The sequence below is a fragment of the Pseudonaja textilis genome, chromosome 5, assembly GCF_049901715.1.
Source record: "Pseudonaja textilis isolate UNSWEBS1 chromosome 5, rPseTex1.2, whole genome shotgun sequence".
NCBI classification, from domain to species: domain Eukaryota; kingdom Metazoa; phylum Chordata; class Lepidosauria; order Squamata; family Elapidae; genus Pseudonaja; species Pseudonaja textilis.
The window spans coordinates 60,068,645-60,096,293 of NC_141994.1; the positions used below are offsets into that span (position 1 = coordinate 60,068,645).

Consider the following 27,649-nt stretch of genomic DNA (forward strand, 5'->3'; position numbering starts at 1 on the left):
CTTGGATCCCCCCACCCCCAGGGCAACCTGAAGGAGCCGCTCAAGCACACGAGGCCGAGAGACGGGGCGTCTGGGTGGCGGCGCACAGGTGCCCGAGGAGAGCAGGAAAGGAAGGAGAGTCGCTCTCGTCGGAGGAGGAGGAGGAGGAGGAGGCAAGTGGGAGGAGAGCCGAACCCGCCCCTGCATCGGGCTTGGCTGGGTTTGGGAAAGGAGAAAGCGCGTGGACGAGACGGGCGAGGAGAAGAAGAAGCGAAGAGCCCGCTCGGCGCTGGCAGCGGGGCGAGTGAAGGAAGGGGGGAAAAAAAGTGGGGAGACCGCCGGGGCAGATCGTTTGGCCGAGGAGCGAAGGGAGAGGGACGATACCTGCGGACGGTGGGGCGGAGGAAAGCAGCCAGGGCTCGGAGCCCAAAGCAGAAGGGGCGAGAAGGAAGGAAGGAAGGAAGGAAGGAAGGAAGGAAGGAAGGAAGGAAGGGAAGGGAAGGAAGGAAGAAGGAAGGAAGGAAGGGGAAGGGAAGGGAAGGGAAGGAAAGGAAGGAAGGAAGGAAGGAAGGAAGGAAGGAAGGAGGGAGGGAGGGAGGAAGGAAGGAAGGAAGGAAGGAAGGAAAGGAAAGGAAGGAAGGAAGGAAGGAAGGAAGGAAGGAAGAAAGGAAAGGAAAGGAAAGGAGGGAGGGAGGGAAAGAGGGAGGGAAAGGAAGGACTGACTGACTGACTGACTTCGGGACAACTTCGATGTTGGTGTCCCGGAGCAGCCACCCGGCGCCGGCGAACTCTTCCTGCGGGCGCCAGAGCAAGTGAGCCTCGCGGAGGAGCCTCCGAGCGGGGCGAACGCTGCTACGGCAACAACAACCGCAGCAGCAGCAGCAGCATGTTCGTTTCTTCCGGCTTCGACTGAGGCGCGATGAGGACCCTCGCTTTCCTTCTGGGCAAGGCGCTAAGGAGAAGGTTTCGCCTCCTGCTGGTCTTCGGGCTGCTGGCCGTGGCCCTCTGCGCAGCCTACCTGGAGCTGGTGGTGCTGGCCGACAGGAATGGACACCCCCTGAACCACAGTGAGTTACCTGGGGTCGATGGGTGGGTGGGTGAGCCACGGGGTCCTCCCTGCTGGTCTAGGGCTCGGTCCCTGCAGCAGGTGCCAACTGGGCTTAAAACTGCAGGGCACTTAGTCCGCCTGGCATCCGCTTTCAAGTCCCATCTTTAGAAAGCTCACAACTTAAAGAGCAGGGAGCATCTTGGTAGGTGCCCTCAACCACAGGAAGCCCCGTCCTTCAATCCTTCTCACTGAGCCACAGTCCTGGGGGGTGGGAAGGCAGGACTCCACAGGTTGGCATTGGGAGGGCAAATGGTGGCATAGTCTGTGTTTGTGATTGTGTAGGCCTCATCATCAGCATTTCGCCACAGCCCAATATATGCCATGGCGACGTCCTTTTTTTTTCTTCTGCGATGGTCCCATGTGGGACCATCCCATGTGTTGCCTTCATCTACCTTCCCAGCCCAGCAGAGAGACAGCCTAGCACTGCACACCAGAACAACTAGACACAAGAACAGTTTTCCCCCGAAAGCCATCACTCTGCTAAATAAATAATTCAACACTGTTCAACTATTACAAAGTCTGCACTACTATTACTGTGAACTTCTCGTCCCTTCTTATCACCCATCCCCTCCCACTAGTGACTGCATGACTGTAACTTTGTGGCTTGTATCCTTACAATTTATATTGACTGTTTTCTACTATGATTTGATTGCTTATTGTATCCTATGACTATTATTAAGTGTTGTACCTGATGATTCTTGACTCTTGATGAATGTATCTTTTCTTTTATGTACACTGAGAGCATCTGCACCAAGACAAATTCCTTGTGTGTCCAGTCACACTTGGCCAATAAAGAATTCTATTCTATTCTATTCTATTCTATTCTATTCTATTCTATTCTATTCTATTCTATTCTATTCTACTCTACTCTACTCTACTCTACTCTACTCTACTCTACTCTACTCTACTCTATTCTTAACCCTCATCTTTTCCCTGGACTTCTAATAAACTCTTCTCCCTTTAATGATAAGACACAAAGCATGACTGTGAAAAAGGTACCTGCCATTTTCCGTGCAGCAGGGAACTATGATAAGAATGGCAGGACAATGTCGAGCGGTACAGACGGTGAATTCAGTGCTGGGATAACTTTTGCCCATTTAAGGATGGGTGGATAATACTTTGACTAAGCAGCGGGGTGGGAGTGGGAAATGCCCACAGTAAAGCATAATGGGGCAAACGTAGGTACATACAGTATTTAGGATGTTGTGAGCGTGAAAATGGCTATTATTGTATGGTGCACTAAACTTTTATACAGCTAGTCCTCGAATTGCAACAGTTTATTTAGTGTCCGTGTAAAGGCACTGAAAAAAAAAGCGACTTGTGACCATTTTTCACAGGGACGACCTTTGCAGCCGCCCCATGATCACTTGGCAATTGGCTCATATTTATGACCGTTGCAGGTCACGTGATCCCTTTTGGTGACCTTCTGACAAGCAAAGTCAATGGGCGAAGCCGTGTTCGCTTTACAACCATGTTACCAAATGATCAACGGCAGTGATTCACTTAGCAATCAAGACAAGAAAGGTCATAAAATGGGACAAAGCTCTCTTAACAAACGTCTCGCTTAACCACAGAAATGTTGGGGCCTCAATTGCAGTCATAAGTTGAGGACTACCTGTATTCGCATTTCATTTAAAATTAGACAGAAAGGTAAGGATTCTGGACAAGTACCTAGTATGCAGTCCTTGACTTACAGCAGTTCTTGATTTACAACTGTTTGTTCAGTGATGGTTCAAAGTTACAATGGCACTTTGAAAAAAGTGACGTATGATCAGTTTTCAGACTTATGACCATTCAGCATCCTGAGGGTCATATGATCAACATTTGGCTGCTTGGCAACTAGCGTGTATTTACAACCAGGGCATTGCACTGTCCTGGGGGGGGTTGTGTGATCACCATTTGTAACCTTCCCACCCAACTTCTGACAAGCAAAATCAGTGCTGTCATCACTTTATGATGGTGTAATTCACTTAACAACTGCAGCTATTTGCTTAACAACTGTAGCAAAAAACCCCACCTAAAATGGAGCAAAACAACTGTCTTGCTTAGCAACGGAAATTTTGGACTCCATTGTGGTTGTAAGTCAAGAACTAACTTATACTGGTTTCTTCTGCATATCAGGTTGATCCAAAAAGGGACCCAAAATGGTGACGGTGTTAAATTGGGCCAAACCATCTTAAAATGTTTCTGGTGACAGACAGGCTGTGGTTCTTCTGTGAACTTTCCAAAAATCCCTTTGATTCATGTCAGAGTGCGCACCGTGTGACTATGGGAAATAACCCAAGAGCAAATACAATAAACACAGGTTTATATTTAAATAGTGGCTTTATCTACAATATATAAACACAGTACTTTAATTGGATCTCAAACAAACAGCAATCAGCAATTATAACACAGAAGCATATGTGGAGAGAGAGATAAGCCCCAACAGGGTCTCTTTCTATTTCAGGCTCTTAAAGTGATATCAACCCAAAATCCTTGCTGACTCATTCCCAGCATTACATCATTGTAGCAGCTGATCAGCTCTTCGATCTTTACCTTGACAATTCAGAAATCTACCTTACCTATTGTCTTCTATTCTCCTTCTCTTAACCAACACAACAGCTTTTGTTTACCTATCACCTGTTCATATTACATGCTCATAATGTGCAGGTTTCTGCCTGTTGAACATCATCTCAAGGGAACAGTCTTTTTTTTTTCCCCAGGAGTGATTGGTTGGTTCATCTCATAGTTCATCTTAATATTAGCCATCTCCATCTTTGTAATTCAGGGCTGTCAAACTCAAGGCCCAGGGGCTGGATCCAGCCCACAGGGTGCTTAGATCTGGCCTGCGGGCCTGCCCTGGAAACAGCAAAGGACCAGCCCACGGTGCTTCTGCCAGTGAAAAGGGAGCTTGGGAGGGCTGCAGGAGGCCATCGCAGCCGAAAATGGAGCCTCGGTGAGTAACATTGGCCATGCTCCCCAGCCCCCCAGGTCCAACACAACCCTGATATTGCCCTCAATGAAATCAAGTTTGACACCCCTCTTGTAAATCATGTATGTCCTTCTTCCTACTCTGTCTTTTCAATTTCATACTTGCACAATGGAAAAATAACTGCTTTACAGATTCTGATCTTTATTGCCATAGAAATAATCAAACTTATTCGTCATAAGTTTGTCACTGCCTTTCTCCTAGGATGAAGAGATTGTTCATATTTTTCCTGCCCCTGAAAACCATCAATTATTATGAATTCACTAAGCATACTGGTCAGTGGTGGGATTCAAAATTTTTTACTACTGGTTCTGTGGGCATGACTTGGTGGGTATGGCAGGAGAAGGCTACTGCAAAATCCCATTCCCTCCCTACCCCACTAACCTGCTTTCCAGCTCCATTCTCCTGTGCAGGGCAACAAAAGAAGACCCAGCTGATCAGCTGGGACTCGGGAGGAAGAGAATAGATAGGGATGGGACCAGTCAGAGGTGGTATTTGCTGGTTCTCCAAACTATTCAAAATTTCCGCTACCAGTTCTCCAGAACCTGTCAGAACCTGCTGAACACCACCTCTGATACTACTTGATATTACTTTTGTCTTCTTAATATTTAGTATTGACCCAAATTTTTCACATTCCATTTTAATCTTTCAACGAATTCTTCTAAGTTGTCTTTACTTGCAACCAGGAAAGTGCATCTTTCACTGTTGGGGTTTCTGTGGTCAGTTTTAATTCCAATTGTTACCTTTTCTAATCCTTCCATTCTTCGAAGGCGTTTGCTCTATAAGCTAAACAAATATAGGTTTAATATGCGCCGTCTCTCCATATTCTGAGTTACTCTTTCTTTCAGTTCTTTTCATTCTTTTATTTTAATTCTCATTTATTTATCAATAAATATAAAGTATATTTATAAAGTACCTAATATTTTCCTGCTTGTTATTTTCCATTGTTTTTCTTTTTAAGGGAAACAATTGCATCAACTAATTCAAGCTGACTTGAGTTGAAACTGAATGTACATGTTTAAGTAAATATGTTTTGTAACTTTACTGTCAGCTTCTTTTTACTGCCAACTGTGTAATATTATACTAAAGGTAAAGATTTCCCTCACACATACGTGCTAGTCATTTCCATGACCACGGGACACCATATAACATTTGTAAATACCCATCGGTGGAGAAAAGTTCCATTCACAATCACGTGATGGTCATAAGTGCAAGGATTAATAATAAAGCATTTTTTTTCCAAAGCCATCATAACTTCGAACAGTCACTAAATAGGGCAATCATTAAGAAAGGACTACCTGTATCATACATAAAGCTGAGAGATGGATCACTTCTTTAATACATTCATATTTTCTTTCAAATATAGTAAGGTAAATGCAGCCTGGAGATTAAGGGGAGGGTTTCATAACTGTAGAAGTAGGCAAAGTCTATGTCATTTGCTTTGCTGGGGAATTCTAGGAACTGAAGTCTTCAAGTTGTCAAAGTTGAGAAACATTGAATTATATACCAAGGCATACAGTCATTTATCTGGGTTGGGTTTAGTTTTTCGCAATCTAGCCTTGACAGTTTATACTTTATGACTTGATCGCTCGCGAGCTTGAGCAGTTGTGATTTATTCAGTAAATCATGATTAATTCTAAAAGGTGGAGCCAGATTAGATTAGATTAGATTAGTTTACTTTATTGACATTGCACCTCGTACAACAAAATCAAACACTGCCTTCAGTGCACATCATGACCATGAAAATAAACATAAACACACATCCTTCACCCTCCACACATTGAATTGAAACCCCCCGACACCGCACCAACACTGCACTATACAGCAGAATTGAAAAGAGCTACTGCCCTGGGATAGAAGCTGTTTTTCAACCTATTTGTCCTTATTTTTTATTATTCTGTACCGTCTGCCAGATGGTAATAATTCAAAAAAAAGGGTGCCCAGGATGAGATGGATCTTTGAGAATGTTTTGAACTTTCTTAAGGCAGCAGGAGCTATAAAGCTCTTCCAAAGAGGGCAGAGGGCAACCCATGATCCTCTGGACAACGACATTAACCCTCTGGAGCACAGTCCTATCTGCCACTGTGCAATTGGCAAACCATGCAGAGGTGCAGTAAGTTAAGATACTCTCTATGGTGCAGCGGTAGAAGGTCACTAGCCCAGATCATTTGATGAGGTAAGAACTTAAGAGAGGATCTATGGTAATTAATTTTCCCAAAAGAAACTGGGACTACAAGTAGTCCTCCAGTTACGACTACAATGGAGCCCAACATTTATGTTGCTGAGTAAGACATTTGTTAAGTGAGTTTTGCCCCACTTTATGACCTTTCTTGCCACAGGCGTTAAGCGAATCACTTCCATTGTTAAGTTAGTCCCACAGTTGTTACGTGAAGCTGGCTCCCCCCTTGACTTTGCTTGTCAGAAAGTTGTAAAAGGGGATCGCGTGACCTGGGGACACAGCAACGGTCATAAATACGAGTCAGTTGTCAAGTGCCTGAATTTTGATCACGTGACCAGGGGAATGCTGCAATGATTGTAGATGTGAAAAATGGTTATAAGTCTTTTTCCAGTGCCAGTGTAATTTTCAAAAGTCAGGGTTGCAAGTGACCGTTGTAGGTTGAGGACTACCTGTATTGTGAAGGGACGCAATTGCCCTGGCCTTTGCTGCCAACATCCCACCCGCAGCCCTTGCCTCCCGAAAATGCCATTCCACCCACCAACCAGAGGTGGGTATTCAGCAGGTTCTGACCGGTTCTGGAGAACTGATAGCGGAAATTTTGAGTAGTTTGGAGAACAGGCAAATACCATCTCTGACTGGCCCCGCCCCCATCTCTTCTCTGCCTCCTGAGTCCCAGCTGATTAGCTGGGTCTGCTTTTGTTGCCCTGCACAGGAGAACGGAGCTGGAAATCAGGTTAGTGGGGTGGGGAGAGAATTGGATTTTGCAGTATCCTTCCCCCAGGAGTAGGGTGGGAATGGAGATTTTACAGTATCCTTCCCTTGTCATGCCACCAAGCCACGTCCACCAAGCCATGCCATGCCACGCCCACCAACCCATACCCACAGAACTGTTAGTAATTTTTTTTAATCCCACCACTGCCACCGACGCTGCCCTTCCACTCTCCAAGCTGTGCTCCGCCTCCTTCCACCATTGCCTGCCAGCGGTGACACCCCATCCTCCCAACAACGACACCTACCACCATGGGCCAGACAGGGACAGCCCGCGGGCTGCATGTGGCCCACAGCCTATAAAACGCCCAGGTTTGATCTATAGCAAAAAAGGAAGTCAAACATCAGTATTTCCTTCCATCTGCTGCTCAACAGGTAATAGGAATTGTTATCTGAAGAGCTGTAATCAATCAAAATGCATTATTTTCCTGTGTCAATTGCTGTGAGGCGGGAATTGTAGCGTAATACGTTTGGAAGGCCTTGCATTGGGAAGGGTTCTTCTAATGCACAATTTGATTACATGCAAATTAGAACTGTAGCTTTGTCATCTCAGTTAGCAAAACTAATGGGAAAAGGCTGGTTTTAAATAATTGGATCATTTTATCTAGTCATCTGCATGGCTGGATAATGGCCCTTGTTAGTGACTATGAATATACAGCCAGGTAATTATCTGAAAATGGCATTCAGGGGACATGGTGGCTTAGAGGCTAAGACACTGAGCTTGTTGATCAGAAAGGTTGGCAGTTTGCCGGATCGAATCCCTAGCATCGCCGAACAGAGTGAGCTCCTGTTACTTGTCCCAGCTTCTGCCAACCTAGCAGCTCGAAAGCACGTTAAAAATGCAAGTAGAAAAATAGGGACCACCTTTGGTGGGAAGCTAACAGCGTCCCATGTGCCTTCGCCATTCAGTCATGCCGACCACATGACCATGGAGACATCTTCGGACAGCACTGGCTCTTCGACTTTGTAACAGAGATAGCACCCTCCCGTCTCATGTACTTAGGAAACATTTATTTACAATTTCAGTCTTTAACTTGAACATTCATAATAAAAGGAGCCTTGGTGGTGCAGTGGTTAGAGTGCAGTACTGCAAGCTACTCCTATTGCAATTTGGCAGATTGAATCCCACCAGGCTCAAGGTTGACTCAGCCTTCCATCCTTCCGAGGTGGGTAAAATGAGGACCCAGATTGTTGGGGGCAATAGGCTGACTCTTTAAACCACCTAGAGAGGGCTGTAAAGCACTGTGAAGCAGTATATAAGTCTAAGTGCTATTGCTATTCTGAGAAAATTATTTTGTTTTAAAAATCTCCTGAGGATATTTTCCTCCAGCACAAGTCCGAAAGTTTGGAAGACTAAATTTCTGGACCCGGTGACCGACCCAAATTGGATTCTGCAGTGCTAGTAGTCCTTGACTTACAACCACAATTGAGCCCCAGATTTTCTTTCTAAGCAAGTCAGTCGGTGAGTTTTGCCCCATTTTATAACATTTTTTAAAACCACAGTTGTTAAGCGAATCATTGCAGTAGTTACCTGAATCATGTGGTCATTTAGCAAATCTGTCTTCCCCCATCGACTTCCCTTGGCAGAAGCTGGCTGAGAAGGTTACAAATCATGATAACATGAATCCTGGACATTGCAACTGTCATTAAATACATGCCAGTTCCCAAGCGTCCAAATTTTGATCATGTGGTCATGGGAATTTTGCAACAGTCATACGTGTGAGAAACAGTCGGAAGTCATTTTTTTTCAGCTTTGAACAATCCCCAAGCAAATGATTGCAAATGGAGGATTACCTGTAATAGCAACTAATCAAACTAAGCGGGCAAAACTATGATAAAGTCTGCACAACTTAGAAGTCCTTGTTTGCATGGTGTGGCTGACCCTCTTCTGCCTGTGCATGTGTGTATGTATGTATAAATAATTTCAGATTCTTAGGACACATGGATTCTCTTTCTTTCGCATAGCAATTTAAGACAGCTGCCAAAAGCTGGAGGAAAATATACCTCTGTTTAGTGTAAGGATTTGCTAATGGCTTGTGAAGGTAGTCTTTGAGACTGCAAGTACTGTCATGCTGCCAGTAAAACATTTATTTTGAGGTGTAGCAATGTGAAGCATATTTTTTTTTTAGTTTGCTATTTTAGCTCAGTAAAATGTCCACCTTTTGCAGGTAAAAGCTGGCTCTAGTTTTTATATTTTTTTTATTTTTGTAGTGGGGATAGTAGACCCCAAAAAAGGGGCCACAAGGGCTCTCAGAGTGGTTCCAATATTTTATTTATTCTCGGCTTTTATTATTTTGCTTAATCTGTCTTCACAGTCCCCCAGGTGGAAACATCTAAATATACGCAGAAGTTATAGCACTGCTGTTGCTGATGCAATAGCTTGTCTTTACGTTTGTTGTTCTAAAACCAAGGTACTTTCCAACCCTCTCCCTCTCTTAATAATTTCCCAGGCCTGGAAAGAAGGCTATACAAGATCAGTATTTCCATGTCTGTTGGTAACAGAACATTCTCTGTTAAGCTCTTGATGTGTGCAGAGGTTTCACTGGCTAGGAGGGTGCCCGGTTGAGACAAGCTGTTATATGATCTCTGCTGGAAAACAGTAGGCTGCTTCAGTCTAGGGGCAAGAAAACATCAGTAGCTGATCCTGAAGTGCAACACTTAAAGAGTTTAACCTTTACTGTTAACGACAAGGGATGCTGAGAGCTTCATTTCAACACCACCTGAAGGAGGGCTACTCAGATTTAAACCTTGTCTAGGCATTCTAACAGTATAGTAAGATGCAGGGTGTGCTTGTTTTGGCTTGACATGATGTGACAGCCCATTGGTTTTAAAGCAGGTGTCCTTTAGATGTGATCCATATTTTACTTAAAGTCTCAGCCAGAGACAACACCTGGTTCAACTTGTTTATACCTGGAAGCTACGTTGGGTCAGGCTGGGTTCATGCTTGGTATGGATTCCCCTGGAGAATAGGGCTGTAGGACAGACTGGGACCTGAAACAATTAAATCCCAAGGACATCCCAGTGGCACATAATTCCTGTAATCCTATCAATATAACTGCATGGTTGTATTAATGAATTCATCTGGAAGCAAGGAGTCTTTCTTTACTGAGGCTGAAGCAAAGATGCCAACATTGCCACAAATGATATAAAGAATAATATTTTTTCTCCTATTTAAGGCCACAAAATAACTAAAAAAGAACTGGAATATTAAAAACAAACAGGGGCACGGCAAACATTAAAGTACCAACAGTTTACTGTCTAGGTTCTGGACTAACGACTCTAATGATCAGAGGAGAAAGAACAACAGTCTCAAAGTTAAGGTCACCTGGGTCCAAAAAATTCCCTCTCGGGTTGTTATATAGTGAATCCCTGAGGTAGATGCAACATTCTTAAGATGGGATCCTCACCAGATCTTAGCGCTCAGACCAACTGGCTGGAGAATTCTGGAAGTTGAAGTCCACAAGTGTTAAAGTTGCCAAGTTTGGGGACCTCTGGCTCAGACAGATACCCAGGAAAATATTGGTCTGTCACAGAGGTAGTATTCAGCAGGTTCTGACCAGTTCTGAAGAACCGGTAGCAGAAATTTGAGTAGTTCGGAGAATCGGCAAATAGCACCTCTGACTGGCCCCGCCCCCATCTATTCTCTGCTTTCCGAGTCCCAGCTGATTGGCTGGGTTTCTTTGGTTGCCCTGCACAGGAGAACGGAGCTGGAAAGCAGGTTAGTGGGAAAGCAGGTTATTCTTCCCCTGCCAAGCCTACCAAGCCTCGCCCAGCAAGCCACGCCCACAGAACCAGTAAAAAGTTTTGAATCCCACCACTGGTCTGTCAGATCATCATCATCATTCTAGTCACTGTCTTTCCACTGCACAATGAAGGCCACTTCCGTATGCTTCCAACTTATACAATCCTCAGCTTTCTTTTGCCAATTGGGCCCACAATACTTGCTGATATCACCGATCCCTCTTGTTTTGGATCTCTTTCATGGATGCTTTTTATCAAATGAGATCCATCCTATGACTGCCTTGGGTCACCTGCCATCCGTTCTTCTTGCTATGTGACCAGCACTCTTGGATTTCAATTCTTTTACTTTCTTGACGATATCATACACTTTTGTTTGTTCTCTAATCCATGTGCCGGTCATTCTATCTTATCTTGTAATGCCGAGCATGTATTTTTCCATAGCTGTTTGCACCATTTGTAACTTGTGTATCAGTTGTGAGATTAGTGTCCACGTTTCGGTGGCATATCTTAGAACAGGTAGCACACACTGAGCTTTTCTCTTGAGGCTTAGAGAGAAATTGATATCTAATCCTAATCCCAGGATAAGATTCTTGAAATTTTAAGAGGTGGGGAAAGCATATTGGCAGCCAATGCAATTCCTTGAAATAGACCTTAGGTAGGTTATTCCTTTGAATAGTTTAATTAAATAATTTTGCATTGACTGTGATTTCTATGGCAATCTCAAGGGCAGCGTCACATATAGCACAGTGCAATAATCAGTTTTGAGATTAGCACTACAAGGAACCATGTACCTGGACTACCTTCACCCAGGAGCAGCTGGAGCTGGAAAAAGACATTCTTTGCCAGAAAAAACACTTGTTTTTTCAGGGTGCTGGATTTATAAGAATCCCCAGAGTCTACCCATCTGTTCTTTCAGAAGGAATACAATCCTATCTAATCTTCCTGGAATAAGGCAGCTGTCTGTAAGGAGGTGCCTATAATACACACCTCTGTTTTGGTGTGACTATGTTGCATCTTCTTGATGTGATCATGTTGCACCTTCCTGGCCAACATATCCAGAGATATTTCTAGATTCTTTACAATAGCCTTCTTAAGAATTAACAAGATTTTACTTCTCCTATTAAGGTCATCCATCAAAAGAAAACTGAAGCTAATTCAATCCTCTTACCAGACTGAAATAGGCCACATCATGCATATCTTCTAAGAATATCTGAGCATCTGTGCAAGTCTTCTTGCAAGCAGCCTTTCTATGGGCTCTGGGAAGTAACAGGGTACCACAGCTGCAAATATTCTGATTTAAACATATTTTCCTCAGTTGGAAACACATCAGTCTGTTCAGTTTAATTTCATCAAACTGAAGTGTGAATGAGGTTTATGTTCATGTTTATAGCTGTTATACTTGTTTATTATATATTATACTAATATATTAATATCATTTCTCTTTGCCAAAAAAAAAAACGCTGAAGTAATATCTATTCAATAAAATGAATAAAATAATTAAATATCAGGCTCAAACAAGCAGATCCATAGGTATAGAATTCAAACTACCTACTTTATTGTTCCATGCCTATTTCATTTGGGAGTCCTCCCAAATTGGCAGCTTTCACCTGGGAAAGCTAGATAAAGCTCAAAGCCATTCGAGGGTTGGATGGAGGTCCAGATTACATAAAAAGTCCAGGCCTGAACCCTCCTCCTAACTGGGAAAGTTGCTCTCCAACATTAAAAGAGCAACACCAGATGAAATAATTGATTGGGAAGCTAATTTTAAAAGGTAATTAAAAGTATCTAACACAGAAACATTTCACAGGACCTTGGCATTCTTGTTTGAAACCATGGTTTATTACTAGCAAATGCTGATTAATTAGTGTGGCTACTAACTGAGTATCTGTTGAAAGAGTAGTAAAAGTAAACTTATACAGAGAGGAAAGCTGGATAATATTTCCAATCGGATGAAATCCTGCTGGTGATTTTCTAAGTACCATTTATGTGCAATCCATCTTCTTCAAAAATGCTGAAACTGAGGCAACTCTATTTCCTTAAACAGAGTAAAAGAGGGTGGCATATGTCATCTGTGGACAGCTTCTCATAAAAAGAAAAAAAATGTGGTTAGCAATGGAATAGATCTGCCAGGGAGAATATTCCCATTTTAGTACATTAATATAATGTTCTGACCCGCAAGCTATACTGATTGAAACTGTTCTTGTCACCTGTAAAAATCAAAGTTCACAGATGTTGTATTTATTCATTGTTCTCCTTTTTTATAAACTCTGTGTGAGGAACCAAAAAATCTCAAGGAACTCCTGTAAATTCATATGAATTAGCTAAAATCCCCACATAGCTATAATGTAGAACGAAGGGGGAACTACGGGCTTGTGCAGTAATGGGATTCAAAATTTTTTACTACCTGTTCTGTGGGTGTGGCTTGGTGGGCATGGCAGGGGAAGGATACTGTAAAATCTCCAGTCAGAGGGGGTATTTGCTGGTTCTCTGAACTACTCAAAATTTCCGCTACTGTTTCTCTAGAACTGGTCAGAACCTGCTGAATACCACCTCTGGGCCTGTGGACTTCAACTCCCAGAATTCCTGAGCCACAGTCATAAAGGAGCCATAGTTGATGTAGAAGAATAGTAGGTTGAGTTATTATTAGCAGAGTGGCAGAAAAGAAGGCACTCAAGTCAAACTTGTTCTTCTGAATTTTCCACATCTTGTTTCTCCGCATTTTTCAAATAAGGAACATTCAAGTCCTTTCCCTTGCATTCTGGATACACAATTGATGTACCAGCCATTTGAGTATTTGTTCAAATTACTACAATTTGTAAAAAAAAAAAGGAAAAAAGAGAGCACCACAGTAATAAAGTCACCCTCCCATCCTGTCCCTGTAAGTGGACTGTTTGCAAATTGTTATTTGGAGTGGGCTGGCGGGGAGCAATAGAGGAACAAAAAGAGATTGTTTTTGTAAATAACCAGATTTTTTTCTTAGCCAATTGGCAGAGTTTAATCACTGAAATGATTCAAAGATGCATTTCAGATGTTACATTAGCTTTGCCAGCTTAATACCCTTGGAAGCTTCCTTCATCCCTGGACAATGTACGCACACATCCAAAGAAAAATTGAGCTAGTGGTTTCAACCTCTGAAGAGGTGGTGGCTTTCTCATTCCACCAAGGCTGTTTGAAAAAAATTTTTAAATTTCTGTTCAAGGTTTCTCTTCATCAAACAGAAACTGCAAATGCAATACAAGTAGTCCTCGACTTACAACAGTTTGTTTAATGACCATTCGAAGTTACAGCATCACTGAAAAAAGTGAGCCGTGGCCGCTTTTCACATGTGCGATGGTTGCAACATCCCTGTGATCATGAGATCAAAATTTGGATGCTTGGCAACTGGTTTGTATTTATGACAGTGTCGTGCCCTTATTGGAGTCTGATTGTGAGGGGGAGATTGAGCAGCTGACAGGGAGTGGGAGTGTGGCTCCGGTGGCTATGGAAGAAATGGGGGAAGGGCACAGTCCGGCTGGGTCTTCAGAGGAAGACCCAGGGCCACCCCCTCTTCATCCTAGGACATGCAGGGAGGAACGGAGAAGGGAGCAACATGGCTAACAGGAGAGATAAGGGCCCTGATCCCTTTCATTAGTTACAGGGGGAGAACAGGATATAAGAAGGGCATTTGCACACAGCACCTTGCTGGAAGCAAAGCGTGCATGATCTTTGTCAAGGATTATCTCGGTTTTGGTGTCCTCCCAACTATATGTGCTTTGTTATCTTTTGGAAGTCTGCAATTTATTATCCTGGCCTGTCATGGTAATTACTTCAGAGTCGTTTGTGTTGGTTTTTTAATTTCTAATTTTTCTGTACTTTGGGTTCGGACTGCATTTCTTCCCTTTGTAGACCATTTTTGGAAGAGTTTGATCTCCAGCGGGGGATAACTGGACATTGGGGGGCTAAGTTGGAGCCATTAAAGGGAATTTATCTACTTTTGTGACTTTGTTATTTTTGTGCCACGCCCTGGGTCATCACAGTTTGTTTAATGACCATTCGAAGTTACAGCATCACTGAAAAAAGTGAGCCATGGCCGCTTTTCACACGTATGACCATTGCAACATCCCTGTGATCATGAGATCAAAATTTGGATACATGGCAACTGGTTCATATTTATGATGGTTGCAGTGTCCCAGGATAATGTGATCCCCTTTTGCGACCTTCTGACAAGCGAAGTCAATGGGGAAGCCAGATTCAGTTAACAACCGTGTTACTAACTTAAGAACTGCACTGATTCACTTCACAAACTGTGGCAAGAAAGGTCATAAAATGGGGCAAAATTCACTTAACTGTCTCACTTAGCTACATAAATTTTGGGCTCGTAAGTTGAGGACTACCTGTATATTATTTTTAAAAGTCCATCTGAGCCGCGGTGGCGCAGTGGTGAGAGTGCAGTACTGCAGGCTAATTCTGCTGACCTGCCGACTGCCTGCAATTTGGCAGGTGAAATCTCACCAGGCTCAAAGTGGACTCATCTTTCCCAGATGGGTAAAATAAGGACCCAGAGTGTTGGGGGCAATAGGCTGATTCTGTAAACCAGGGGTGTCAAACTCACGTTGTCATGTGACGTATCATGACTTTTTCCCCCTTTGCTAAACCAGGCATGGGTGTGGTCAGCACATGATGCATCTGGCCTGTGGGCCCTGAGTTTGACAGCCCTGCTGTAAACCTTTAGAGAGGACTATAAAGCACTTTAAAGCGGTATATATACGTCTAAATGCTATTGCTACTGCTATCAGTCTTTTTTCTAAAGGCCTCCTTCTGTGAATTATAGCGCTGCCTTGGGCACAAAACCAACTGAGTCACTTTCTCTCAGTCCTAGGAAGAACTGCAGTGGCAAACAGAATGGAAGTTAAGGGGAAAAAGAGATGAAAAGAGGGAGGAGAGCAAGAAAGAAGGGGTGATAGAAATATTAAAGGAGAAATGAAATAGGCAGGAGAGGAAAAAAGTGGGGAAAGAAAAAGACAAAGAGGACATGAAAGAAGTTCGACATAACTACAAAGGAATAGGATAGCCTTCCTCAGAGTAGTGGGTGCAGAATTCATCTCTAAATCATGCATCTAGTCTAGTCTGGTGGCTAACCTTTTTGGGCTCCTGTGACAAAAATTGCTCACATGCTAGCACCCAGAAGACAATGCGCATGCCCCCCCACCTGCTGCGCATGCACACATGATTCCCCCTGCCACTGCCCCGTTATGTGCACTGCACCTCCCAGCTGTTTTTCGACCTATTTGAGGCCTTTTTCGGCCTGCCAGAGGCTTGAGGGAAGCCTTTGCAGGCTAAAAAATGGGCCCGTTTCATCACTTCTGGTATTTCTGGAAATACAGGAAGTAATGAAACGGGCCTATTTTTCGGCCTGCAAATCCTGCAGAGGCTTCCCTCAAGCTTCTGGCAGGCCGAAAAAGGCCCCAAAATCAGCTGGGAGGTTACGCATACGCAATGAGGTAACTTTGCCCCCGGCTCGCGTGCCCACACAAATGGCTCTGCGTGCCACCTGTGGCACACGTGCCATAGATTCGCCATCACGGATCTAGTCTTTTACTCAGAATCAGAGGGTTTATACAAAGGGGGGTGGGGAACCAGTAGCATAGGACTAATATTTACACAACTGTGGTGTATATACTGTATACTGTTTCTTGTGAAGTTCAGAGGTTAAGGGAAAAATAAAAAAAGAAAGGTGCCAGGGACCGAGGAGGGAACAGTAAAAGACATCTAAATTGGAAAATATCTTCTGAGGCCAATTCTCTGTTTCACCCAAAAAATTTAAGGGATGAATGTTTAGGTTTGGAGAGATGGGGCATACAAAATACCTGGCGGGCAAGCAAGGCTCTCTTATCTGCTGAGCTTCTCCGGAGCTTTCCACTCTGTTTCATAATGTTTGAGTTTCCCATGCGTTCTGGATCGATTCTGAATTGATCTGCCTTTGATGACCTTTAAGGAGCACTTTGCATTTCTAGATCTTTGAGGCTGTTTTGTTTTTTTCTTTCTTTCTGGGGGATTTGTAATGCTGCAGGAATTATCCTGAATAAATAAACCAGAGAGTTATTTAAGTTCACTTGGAAAGGTTGAGCATTATCTGTTATCTCTAGGCCGCATATATTACATTATTCTTATTTTTATGGGGGTGGGGGAGAATTACTGTTATTTATGACGCTTGCCTCTTGAATCTGAAAGTGCAACATAGCTGATGTATACAGGGGTCCAAGTACTTTTCTGAATACTAACATGCATAGTTGGTGCTAAGATGTATTGTTCTGGCTGCCAACTTTGCATTTTTCCTCTTTTTATCAGTAAAAATCACATTTTTGACCCTCCCACTGGGTACTGTGTCCTGTTCCCCTGAACGGTACATTTCTTCTCAGAACTTCCTCTGGCTATAAAAGGTCCCCAACCCCTGCATTAGATTGAGCTTAAGAAGTTGCAAGCTATTTGCTTCCATAGACATCTGGAACATGATGTCCCCTTAGTGGTGGCCTTATTGCCCAAACCGTATAAATGCTTAATTTGCAGAGGGTTACATCTGTTGCATCATCTATGCGATGTTATTTTGTCACTGATCGAATTGATTGGATTCGCACAATATGCTGAACCATAAACCATCATTTCCAAATACCAGTGGTTTGATTCATGCAGTGCATTAGCCAAAACCAACAAGCCAGGTTGGGTTTTTTGATATGTTGGCTAATTATTTCTTCCACTGTGCAGTATACAGGTCCTTCCATTGAGGACCTGTATACTGCATAAGTCAAAAAGAGGGCTGTGAAAATATCTATAGACCCCTAACATCCTGGACATAAACTGTTTCAACTCCCACCCTCAAAATGATGCTATAGAGCAGGGGTCTCCAACCTTGTCTACTTGAAGCCTGGAGGACTTCAACTCCCAGAATTCCCCAGCCAGATTTGCTGGCTGGGGAATTCTGGGAGTTGAAGTCCTCCAGGCTAAAAGTGGCCAAGGTTGGAGACCCCTGCTATAGAGCACTGCACAACAGAACAACTAGACACAAGGACAGTTTTTCCCCAAATGCCATCACTCTGCTAAACAACTAATTCCACAATACTGTCAAATTAACTATTAAGACTGTATTACGATTCTTCCTCTCATCCTTAATAGTACCTATCTCTTCCCACTTATGGCTATATCCCTGTTGCTTGTATCTTTACAATTTTTTTGCTTTAATTGTTTCCTAGTATGATTTGATTGCTTATTAGTATCCTATGACTTTCACTAAGTGTTGTATCTTATGATTCTTGACGAATATATTTTATTTTTTCTTTATGTACACTGAGAGCATATGCACCAAAGACAAATTCCTTGTGTGTCCAATCACACTTGGCCAATAAACTATTCTATTCTATTCTATTCTATTCTATTCTATTCTATTCTATTCTATTCTATTCTATTCTATTCTATTCACCAGTTTTGTTTCCAGAAACCTTCATAATGGTGAAGAGTTTAAACCATCCCTCCCTCCCTGTGGGGCTCTTACCTTATTCCTTGATAAACTCTTTGTAAATTGAACAAATTGAGCCTGGCAATATTCCTGTTTATGCAAAAGGGTGAGAAAAAGACAGATGTCATAAAAACTCAGAAGGAATTTGGAGGCAGGAGAAGTGCTCACCTATCCACATGCCCAGGCAGTTTTTGCCCAGTCCAGGAACACCTGATAATGCTTTCAATCGCAAGAGTAAAAGCAGCGGCATAAACAAATCCAACTCCTATTTTGTTTTCTCCTGCCCAAACTTGCCTATACAAAGAAGCACCACTCTGATGAAAGTTATATTAAATCTGCAGTCAGCTTCCTAATCTTTTGAGCAGCATGCAGGCATTCAGCCCATGTTCTCTAGGTCTGACTCATGGATTTCCAACTGTTTCAAAAGATTACAAGGTGAAGGGAGTGCCTTGAGAACAGAACTTAAAGAAGATGATCTTGCTATAGTTTGCTCATGACTACCAAATGAATGGAACTCTAAACTCTTGGAGATCCACAGAGTTGACTGTGAATCCAACTTAAATCCTTTGATTTAGGGAAGGGAGGACATATGCTTTGATCTCGGCTAAACTGGAAGGCAGAGCTCACGCACTGTAGTCGGACATAATACTTGGGTTTTAAGCAAATTCTCTCCGTTTATGATGCCTTCTTATAAGTTAGAATTGCTGTTTGTGATTTCAATCATTTACGACTTGAATTGTTTAAACGGTTATTTTTAACTTTGTCTAATGCCCCAAATCACTGCCCTAAAATGGGTCATAAATTGTAAAATAAATAAAATTGTTGCTGTATTCCCGGATCATATGATTCCCTTTTGTGACCTTCTGAAAAGCAAAGTCAATGGGGAAGCCAGATTCACTTAACAACCAGGTTACTAACTTACCAACTGCAGTGATTCACTGAACAGTTGGGATAAGAAAGGTCATAAAATGGGGCAAAACTCGCTTAACAAATGTCTCACTTAACAACAAAATTTTTTTGGCTCAGTTGAAGACTACCTGTTGTTCTTATTCCAGATTTTCAGTCACCTGGAAGCTCTCAGGAGGTTTTCAAATTGATCAGTCCCAGAAACTTTTGTAGATATTTGGACCTTACTAGGGGTGGGATTCAATTTTTTTAACAACCAGTTCTGTGGGCATGGCTTAGTTTGTTGGCATGGCTTGGTGATCATGTTATTGGCTGGGCGTGGCCAACTCAATATCACTCACATCAAGGCATGCATCTCCTCGCCTGGCCTCTCAAGACTGTGGGGATGCTGCAACAGTCGTAAGTGTGAAAAAGGGTCATAAGTCACTTTTTTCAGTGCCATTGTAACTTCGAACAGTCACTCCACACAAGCAAAGTACAACCCAAGGAGGGAAAAACCTCCAGAGACGTTCCTGAGACAGGAAGTCTAGTCCTGCCAAGAATGTAATAAGGGTTAACGGAGAGGCAGTTTCTGTAAGCAACACCAGAATGTTTCCTTCCTGCCTTCCTTACAGGATTAGGCCAGTAATTTCTTCTAACAACCAGTTCTCCGAACTGCTTAGAATGTTAACAACCAGTTCTAGAGAATAGATGTGAACTGGTAGAATCCCACCCCTGGACCTTACATGTTTTTGAATATGAAGAAAAAATAAATTAATTAACCATCACATTTTAATTTTAGTACAGAATTCACTTGGGTAAATAAGTACATAGGAAAAGACATTAAAGCTCCTTTGTTCCATTACTATTGGGTGGCTGCAGTATTCTCGGATAATACAGGCTGCAGATCCATTTAAATAGGAGAAAAAAGACAAGATCTTGGGAACCCATCATTCTTCTCCACTTCCATGTTAACCGGAATAGACCCACCAATTTGCCCTAACGCTATATGATAGTGTTAGTGAATGCCAGATTGGTTGATAACAAGCAATCACTTATCTATGATATGGTCTTAAATTAAGGGCAGACTTATTTTGCATCACTAAGATTTGGAGGCTAAGCTGATCTTATCTAGATGTGGCTGCCAGGATTTCAGATATAGCACCAACAATAGGCTTGGCTAAGGGGTGGAGTGGGGCAGGAGAGAGGAGGCAACATTTTCTGCTCAGTTCAATTGCTGAAATACCATGAGGCTACAAAATCTTGCAAGCTATTTGCAATGTTATAGTGGTGGGCAGTTGGACTGTGCGAAAGTGTTGGCCCCACTTCATGATTTAGCTGGGAGAATCTCTGTTTTCTGCAGCAATTCCATTTTCTTCACCAAAAGTTCTAGGACAAGAATTCAAATATTAGTGCCTAAATTATATTGATGAGGATAGATTGGGGTAGGGGTAGGGTTGTTATAGTGCAGTGTTTTCTAGTATCCAAATATATAGATAGTAAGTCCTGGAAATCCCAATGTTGCCCGTGATGGGTGGAGAATTCTGGAATTAAAGTCAACATATTATACTTTGGAATGACTGCTCTTGTATCAAAAGTTCTTCATCTGGCCTGTTAGCAAAGGGTTTGTTCAGACATGATGTTCAGAATCCCAAGTTGATTCTTTGGGGGAAGTTAACATTTGTGCTAAGCTTCAGACTATCCCGTTTTTGCTAAACTGCCTTTAATTTTGAAGAGACAGGTGATAAATGTTCCAAGTTAACAAACCTCAGCCCACTTCATATTGGAGTTTGTTTGACTGGAGTATGCTTCTACCTGTGGCGACCAGTAGTTTATCTAAATGCAAAAATGATAGGAGACACTTCAGTTATTACATTTTATATATGTATTTCAAAAGCTAAAGTCCCAATTTGGTCATTGAATAAATAGACCACCAATAGCACTACAAAATTCAGAGACACATGTCAATGAACTGCTTGTGGAATGTGCAGAACAACTAAGGCAAGGCTTATTTCATCATGATTTATTTAATAAACCAAACTTGTCTGAGTTCACCCTTTGTAATAAAACCATTGTTTATTAACTAAAATGTCTGGATTTGCACAATTAATTGGGTCAAAAACCAGACAAACCACATTATGAGTTAACATGTTAGTCCTGGGACATACTAAATGTATGACTTGCTTAAAATTATATAATTTATGACTTGCTTAAAATTATATTAATTTATGACTTGTTTAATGCTATTTTACTGAGTAATCCAATTGGTTGAATTTCTACACCGTACTAAACCAGAGGTTCAAAAACTTTCTAGGTTGATGGCCTCCTTAAGAGAAACCACATTATGACACGCCTTAAAATCAGGCAAACGACATTATGAGTTTGATTAAGGTTGATAGCCCCCTGATTGTCTCAGACAAATCACATTATGGCGCCCTTAAAATCAGACAAACCACATTATGAGTTAACATGTTAGTCCTGGGGCAAATCTGGATCAGTTATTTAAAGACTTGGTTCACACATTGTCCTAATTTATGACTTGCTTAATGCTATTTTATTGTGTAATCCGATTTGTTGAATTTCCAGTGTACTAAACCAGAGGTTCCCAAACTTTCTAGGTTGATGAGCCCCTTATAGTAATTATTTCATACTCCTCTAGCATAGTAGATTGCATGATATCTAACAAGTCTCAAGCATTGCTGTGTATTCCTTAAAAATGTAAAATACTCTGCAGAGCCCCTGTGATTAGTTCTGGAGCACTGCAGTGCACCTGTTTGGGAACTGTGACACTAAATCAGAAATCATATTTTACAAACATCCGCTGGATTCACAGAGACCAGGGGTGTCAAACTCAAGGCCCACGGGCTGGATCCGGCCTGCAAACTTCTTAGATCTGGCCCCTGGAGCTGCCCTGGAAACAGTGAAGGACTGGCCAGCAATGCCTCTGCCAGCAAAGAGTTTGGGAGGGCCACATACAGTCCTCCTGGGCTCTGTTTTCGCTGGCAGAAGATTGCAGGAGGCCATCGCAGCTAGAAACGGAGTTCGGGAGCCCGTTTTCACTGGCAGAGTGCTCGGGCCACCACAGGCGCCTCTGACATGAGTGACATCATACTGGCCACGCCAATCCCGATCCCCCCACCCCAAGATCAAACACATCCCTGATGTGCCCTTCAATGAAATCGAGTGTGACACCCCTGACATAGACTTTAAATTGAATCCAAAGTCACCAAGTATCTGACTGGCACAGCTTTACCTTATGTGTGGATGCAGCCAAGTCTGTGGGATGGCTTAGAGCTGCTTCAGCAGAGAGAATGCAAGCTTGTTTCCTTCTTATGCAGTTGTGGCAGCAAGTTTATATTTAGCTGGCAGTATGTGGCCTTGTGGCCAACATAAAGAAAGAATCCCTACTAATCATTACCTCATGCTGCCCAGCTTGCCAGAGCATTTAAACTGCCTGGGTGGAGAGTGGATTGATAAATTTAGATGAAACGTTCCTTTGCCAAGAGCTATGTGTCTGACCTAGCTCAGCTTTGGTGAGATAGAAACCAAGAACCATATCAGCTCTCCTCTCTTGAGTTTCCCAGGGTGTCCTTATTCCAGAAATGTGCACCAAAAAAAGAAAATGCCTTTTATAAGGGATGACTGCCGGATAGTTTATGGCGAGATAGCTGGACACCATGAGCCCTTCATAGTGTGAAGTTGAGAAATGCCTTTCTGCGTGGAGTTCTTCAATTACCCCGGAAGGCAGCTGATGCAGGCATGTGTGGAATGCTATAGGCCTTTCCTGAAAGAAGCCTGCATAGGAATAAAGGCATTCAGAAGATTCCCTGGTAGAATGGGCTATTTATATTGCACGCACATATATGTGCTCATTGCAACCAGCAGCAGCTTTACTGGAAGATTTCCAAAAGGGGACAGAAAGGCAAGTCTGCAGGATCGTTCCAGAAAGCCCATATAAATACAAACTGTATCGCAGGATTCCTCGACTTACGACCTGAGTTGGGATGGGAATTTGGGTTGTAAGTCATGGTGTAGAATAGGGGTGTCAAACTCAATTTCATTGAGGGCTGCATCAGGGTTGTGTTTGACTTTTTTTGGGGGGGCAGGGGGGCATGGGCAGAGTGGTAGTAGCCAGCTCGGTGTCACTTGTGCCAGCACCTTTGGCAGCCCAAGCGCTCTGCCAAAATATATGCACAAGTTCTAAAAGTCATCCCATTTCTAGTCAGAAGACTTAAAACTAAACAAATAAACCAACAAAGTTCACTTATCTTCCTGACCCAAAACTTTGGAGAAATAGCCAGCTCTTGTATGCTTTATAAAAAAAACCAACAGGGTTGAGGCCTCCTGGATCACTGGGAGATCAGAGGTGGTATTCAGCAGGTTCTGACCAGTTACAGAGATCTGGTAGCGGAAATTTTGAGTAGTTCGGAGAACTGGCAAATACCATCTCTGACTGGCCCCGCCCACATCTATTCATCTATTCAGCTGATTGGCTGGATCTTCTTTGGTTGCCCTGCACAGGAGAACGGAGCTGGAAAGCAGGTTAGTGAGGTGGGGAGGGAATGGGATGTTGCAGTGACCTTCCCCTGCCATGCCCAGCAAGCCACACCCACAGAACTGGTAGTAAAAAAATTTAAATCCCATCCCTGTGGGGGATGGTATTCCATAGGAAAGATGTTATGACAGCATCCAGCCCAGCAACCAAGAATGAAATTCTTTTTCACCCAATGGAATGAAAACTGGCAGAAAAAAAAACTATTTGGGAGCATCCAGCTTTTATTCTAGATTTTCTTCTTAACTTCTTTTCCATCTTCCTAGGATGGTCAGTATATTTTTCAACCCCATAGCCATGTATTGTGGCCGGCTGAGGCTGGCAGACTGCTCCAATCCATGCTGACCACATTAATCAAAAGCTGGGTGGAGTTCCATAATGTAGCAAGCGGGTTGCGTTGAATCATGGTTGTGCAGGCCTCCCATAGTTATTTAAAGTTAAAACCAGTCATCTGCTGTCTGGAACAAAAACCCATATTTCTTCCTTGCCGTAACCGAAATCACTGAATATTTTTATTGCTTTTGATACTTTTATTTTACTTTGTACTTTAGCCGGCGTTCCTCTAGTGATGGCCAGTCCTACAAGAGTGTATGTGCTCTGCAGGTTAAAGATGCCAACTTGTTAAAAACATGAACGATTGTTTGTTCATTCTTGTGAATTGCAGTTTTAACAGAATAACAGAACTGGAAGGGATCTTGGAGGTCTTCTAGTCCAGCTTAATCAGGATAAACTCTACTATTTCAGACAAGTGGCTGTCCAGTCTCTTCTTAAACACCTCCAGTGATGGAGCACCCACAACTTCTGAAAGCAAACTGTCAAGAAATTAATTTAATTTAATTCTTTTTTTTCAATGATTTTGGTTTATTTCTTTTTTTTTTAATGATTTTTATTAAAGTTTTACAAAATTAAAAAAAACAAATCATGTTTACAATTTTTTGCAATTCATTGTAGCATTGGTTTTTCCCATCCTCCATTATTCATATCTATATACATAAATACATTCTTCATATTTACCTTATACCTTATCTATTATTCCTGTTATCTGTCCAAACATACAGTTTCTCCCAGGCTATATAAAATTCTCCTTTTTTCCTTCTCTTGCAACTCCATAGTAAGCTTATTCATTTCCACACAATTCATAATTCTTTTAATTAACATATTATCCGTGGGATTATCCTCCTGTTTCCAATTTAATTTAATTCTGTCTATTTCATTATTGTCCATCCATTGCTTCTTGTTCTCCCTTCAGGTGTTTTGGAGAATAGTCTGACCACCTCTTCTTTTTAATAGTTGAAATATATGGAAATTGCATAACATAATAGCAGATGATGTAGGAAAGACATGAAGAATTAGGGAATACACAGTCTTAAATATCTTTGAGTCCCTGATACTGTTCATAATCTCAGGTTCAGTAGTTAAGGGATTATTCAGCTACCACCAGATTGTCTGGAAAAATCCAATTCTACCAATGGAACTTGGTAACTTTATATGGCATTTTCAAAACTTTGGTCATGAAATTGAATTAATGACAATCTTATCTTTTCTCTGCTATGATTCAAAATAATAGCAGGGGTGTGCATGTTGGTTTTTAATCCTATTACATGGTTAGATCTTTATAATACCTCACTGTCATTGTAGGTTTCTGTTTTGCAAATTGGGTAACAGGATATTTGGAGAAGACACAAACGGGGTACAATGCAAGATGCATAAATCATCTGTGTAATGATGCTATGGACCGTACAATTGTAGGAAAAGTACCCTGCAAAGGTCTCTTTTATGAATGCTTCATACTTAATCCACAATTTATAATCAGTTGCTTAGTAATCATTCAAAGTTACAATGTCCATAATGCTGGGCACTTGGCGACTGGACTGTATTTACAACCATTTGCTGGGTCCTATGACCAGATTTTATTCTTCCCTTACTTTGGGGGGTTTGCAGGGATTCGGGAGAGCCCCTAGCTAAGATTCTGTGCAGTTCAGAGAACTCCCAAATCCCACTCTTGGCTGGCCCCACCCACCCCATCCTGCCCCTCCCAGGAGTCCCCAGGCAGCCCATTTTGGATGCAGGTAAGTGAGGACACGCACAAAACCTTGAGGAGAGGTGAAAAACGGGCCTCCCGGAAGTTTGGGAAGGCTGAAAATGGACCCAATTCCAGCTTCCAGAGAGCTTCTGGAGCCTGGGGAGGCAATTTTCACCCCCCCGCCGAGGCTTGAGGAAAGCTTCCAGAGCCCGAGGAGGAAAAAAAACGCACACACACCCCGCCGTGGTGCAAGAGGCCAACTAGGCCATGGCCACCATGTTCATGCCCACCTAGCAACTGGCAGAGAACATTTGTTTGAAGCCCGCCCCTGCCCTATAGCACCAAAGTAATCATAACTAATATGTCACACACAAAATTGTCTTAAAATCAGGTCAGTCACAAGAGTGCCCCATTTTATGACCATTGCAATTTACAGCTGTAATGGACAGGTTCCGTTACAGTTGTAAGTTGAAGACTACCTCTATTCAAAGCATGCTTTAATATTTGACGTGGGGTAAAATATAGGCAGGAATAAAGTAAATACAACCAAGAGGAAGAAATCCAAATTCAATTGTTGTGGGGGATTTCAGATTCTATATTATAGTCGTTATTATTTGGACTTTTATGGAAAAAGGCAAATTGTGAACATTGGAGACCAGATAAAAATGGTAGCCTTGTCAGTTTATGTACATAATTTCAAACACATCTGATCTTTTGTATTTTGACATAATGGATATTGACTCTGATGCACCTATTCATATGAAGCATTTGTCTACATTATGTTTATGGATAATTTTCTTCCATTTGACTTTTTGCTGCTGCCTGTTTAGCTTGTATCTAATGTGGCATGACTTATTTGCATGAAGAGCCAAACTCAGGATAAAAAAAAATATATGAAAGCAATAATTATGCAGCTGTATATACTAAAGGGTAATAATTTTACGTGTTTTCTTTGGTCTTGCTTTTTTGTGCTTATGGCTTGCCTATCCAGTCTAGCAAATGAACAGATCTAGATGGCCTAGTTTTCAAATTCAAATATCGTTACAAATGAGCCAAGACGGAAAGTCCACAAATGAGCAGTTTGTTGAAAACTCAGTAAAATATCCACTAAGTGATCATAAGAAGGGTATGTTGAAAATAAAGGTCAATTAAGCATCACTTTTTGGTTATGAAAGATCTATTATTAGCACTTATTTCTGTATGTGTGTGTGTATTTGGGTGTAACCTGTAATTGAAAGAAAGGAAAGGCAAACCTATACAGAGAATAGGTGGTCTACATGGTCCTCCAGATGTTTCCAAACTACAGCTCCTGGCATTTCTCATCATTTACCATTGTAAACATCAGGAAAATCACAAGCTGATCATTTACAGGCTGTAGAAAAGATGTTTAGACTCTGGTAAGAGTGCAGAGAAGAGCAACAAAGATGATTAGGAGACTGGAGGTTAAAACATATGAAGAACGGTTGCAGGAACTGGGTATGTCTAGTCTAATGAAAAGAAGGACTAGGGGAGACATGAGAGCAGTGTTTCAATATCTCAGGGGCTGCCCCAAAGAAGAGGGAGTCAAGCTATTCTCCAAAGCACCTGTGGGCAGGACAAGAAGCAATGGATGAAAACTAATCAAGGAAAGAAACAACCTAGAACTGTGGAGAAATTTCCCAAAAGTTAGAACAATTAATCAGTGGAACAACTTGCCTCCAGAAGTTGTGAATGATCCAACACTGGAAGTTTATAAGAAGCGATTGGACATTCATTTGTCTGAAGTGGTATAGGGTTTCCTGCCTAAGCAGGGGGTTGGACTAGAAGACCTCCAAAGTCCCTTCCAACTCTGCTATACCATTCTGTTCTATATCCAGTGTATAAACCTACTTGCAGAAAGCAAATAGACACAACATCCAACATATTTTAAGTAATAACTGGGAGTTGGCAAACAAAACACTTCAGAAAGGCAAGC

General features: G+C 42.2%; 1 protein-coding gene across 1 annotated transcript in view; it reads left to right on the top strand.

Moving 5' to 3' along the window:
* The first annotated feature begins 698 nt into the window (after positions 1–698).
* The window catches only part of B4GALNT3 (beta-1,4-N-acetyl-galactosaminyltransferase 3), an 88,629-nt gene continuing 61,678 nt past the window's right edge, over positions 699–27,649 (top strand). Inside the window, exon 1 of the mRNA XM_087935040.1 lies at positions 699–1,046. Within this exon, the coding sequence (XP_087791166.1) occupies positions 899–1,046 (148 nt within the window). The 5' untranslated portion in view covers positions 699–898. The remainder of the gene's footprint in view (positions 1,047–27,649) is intronic.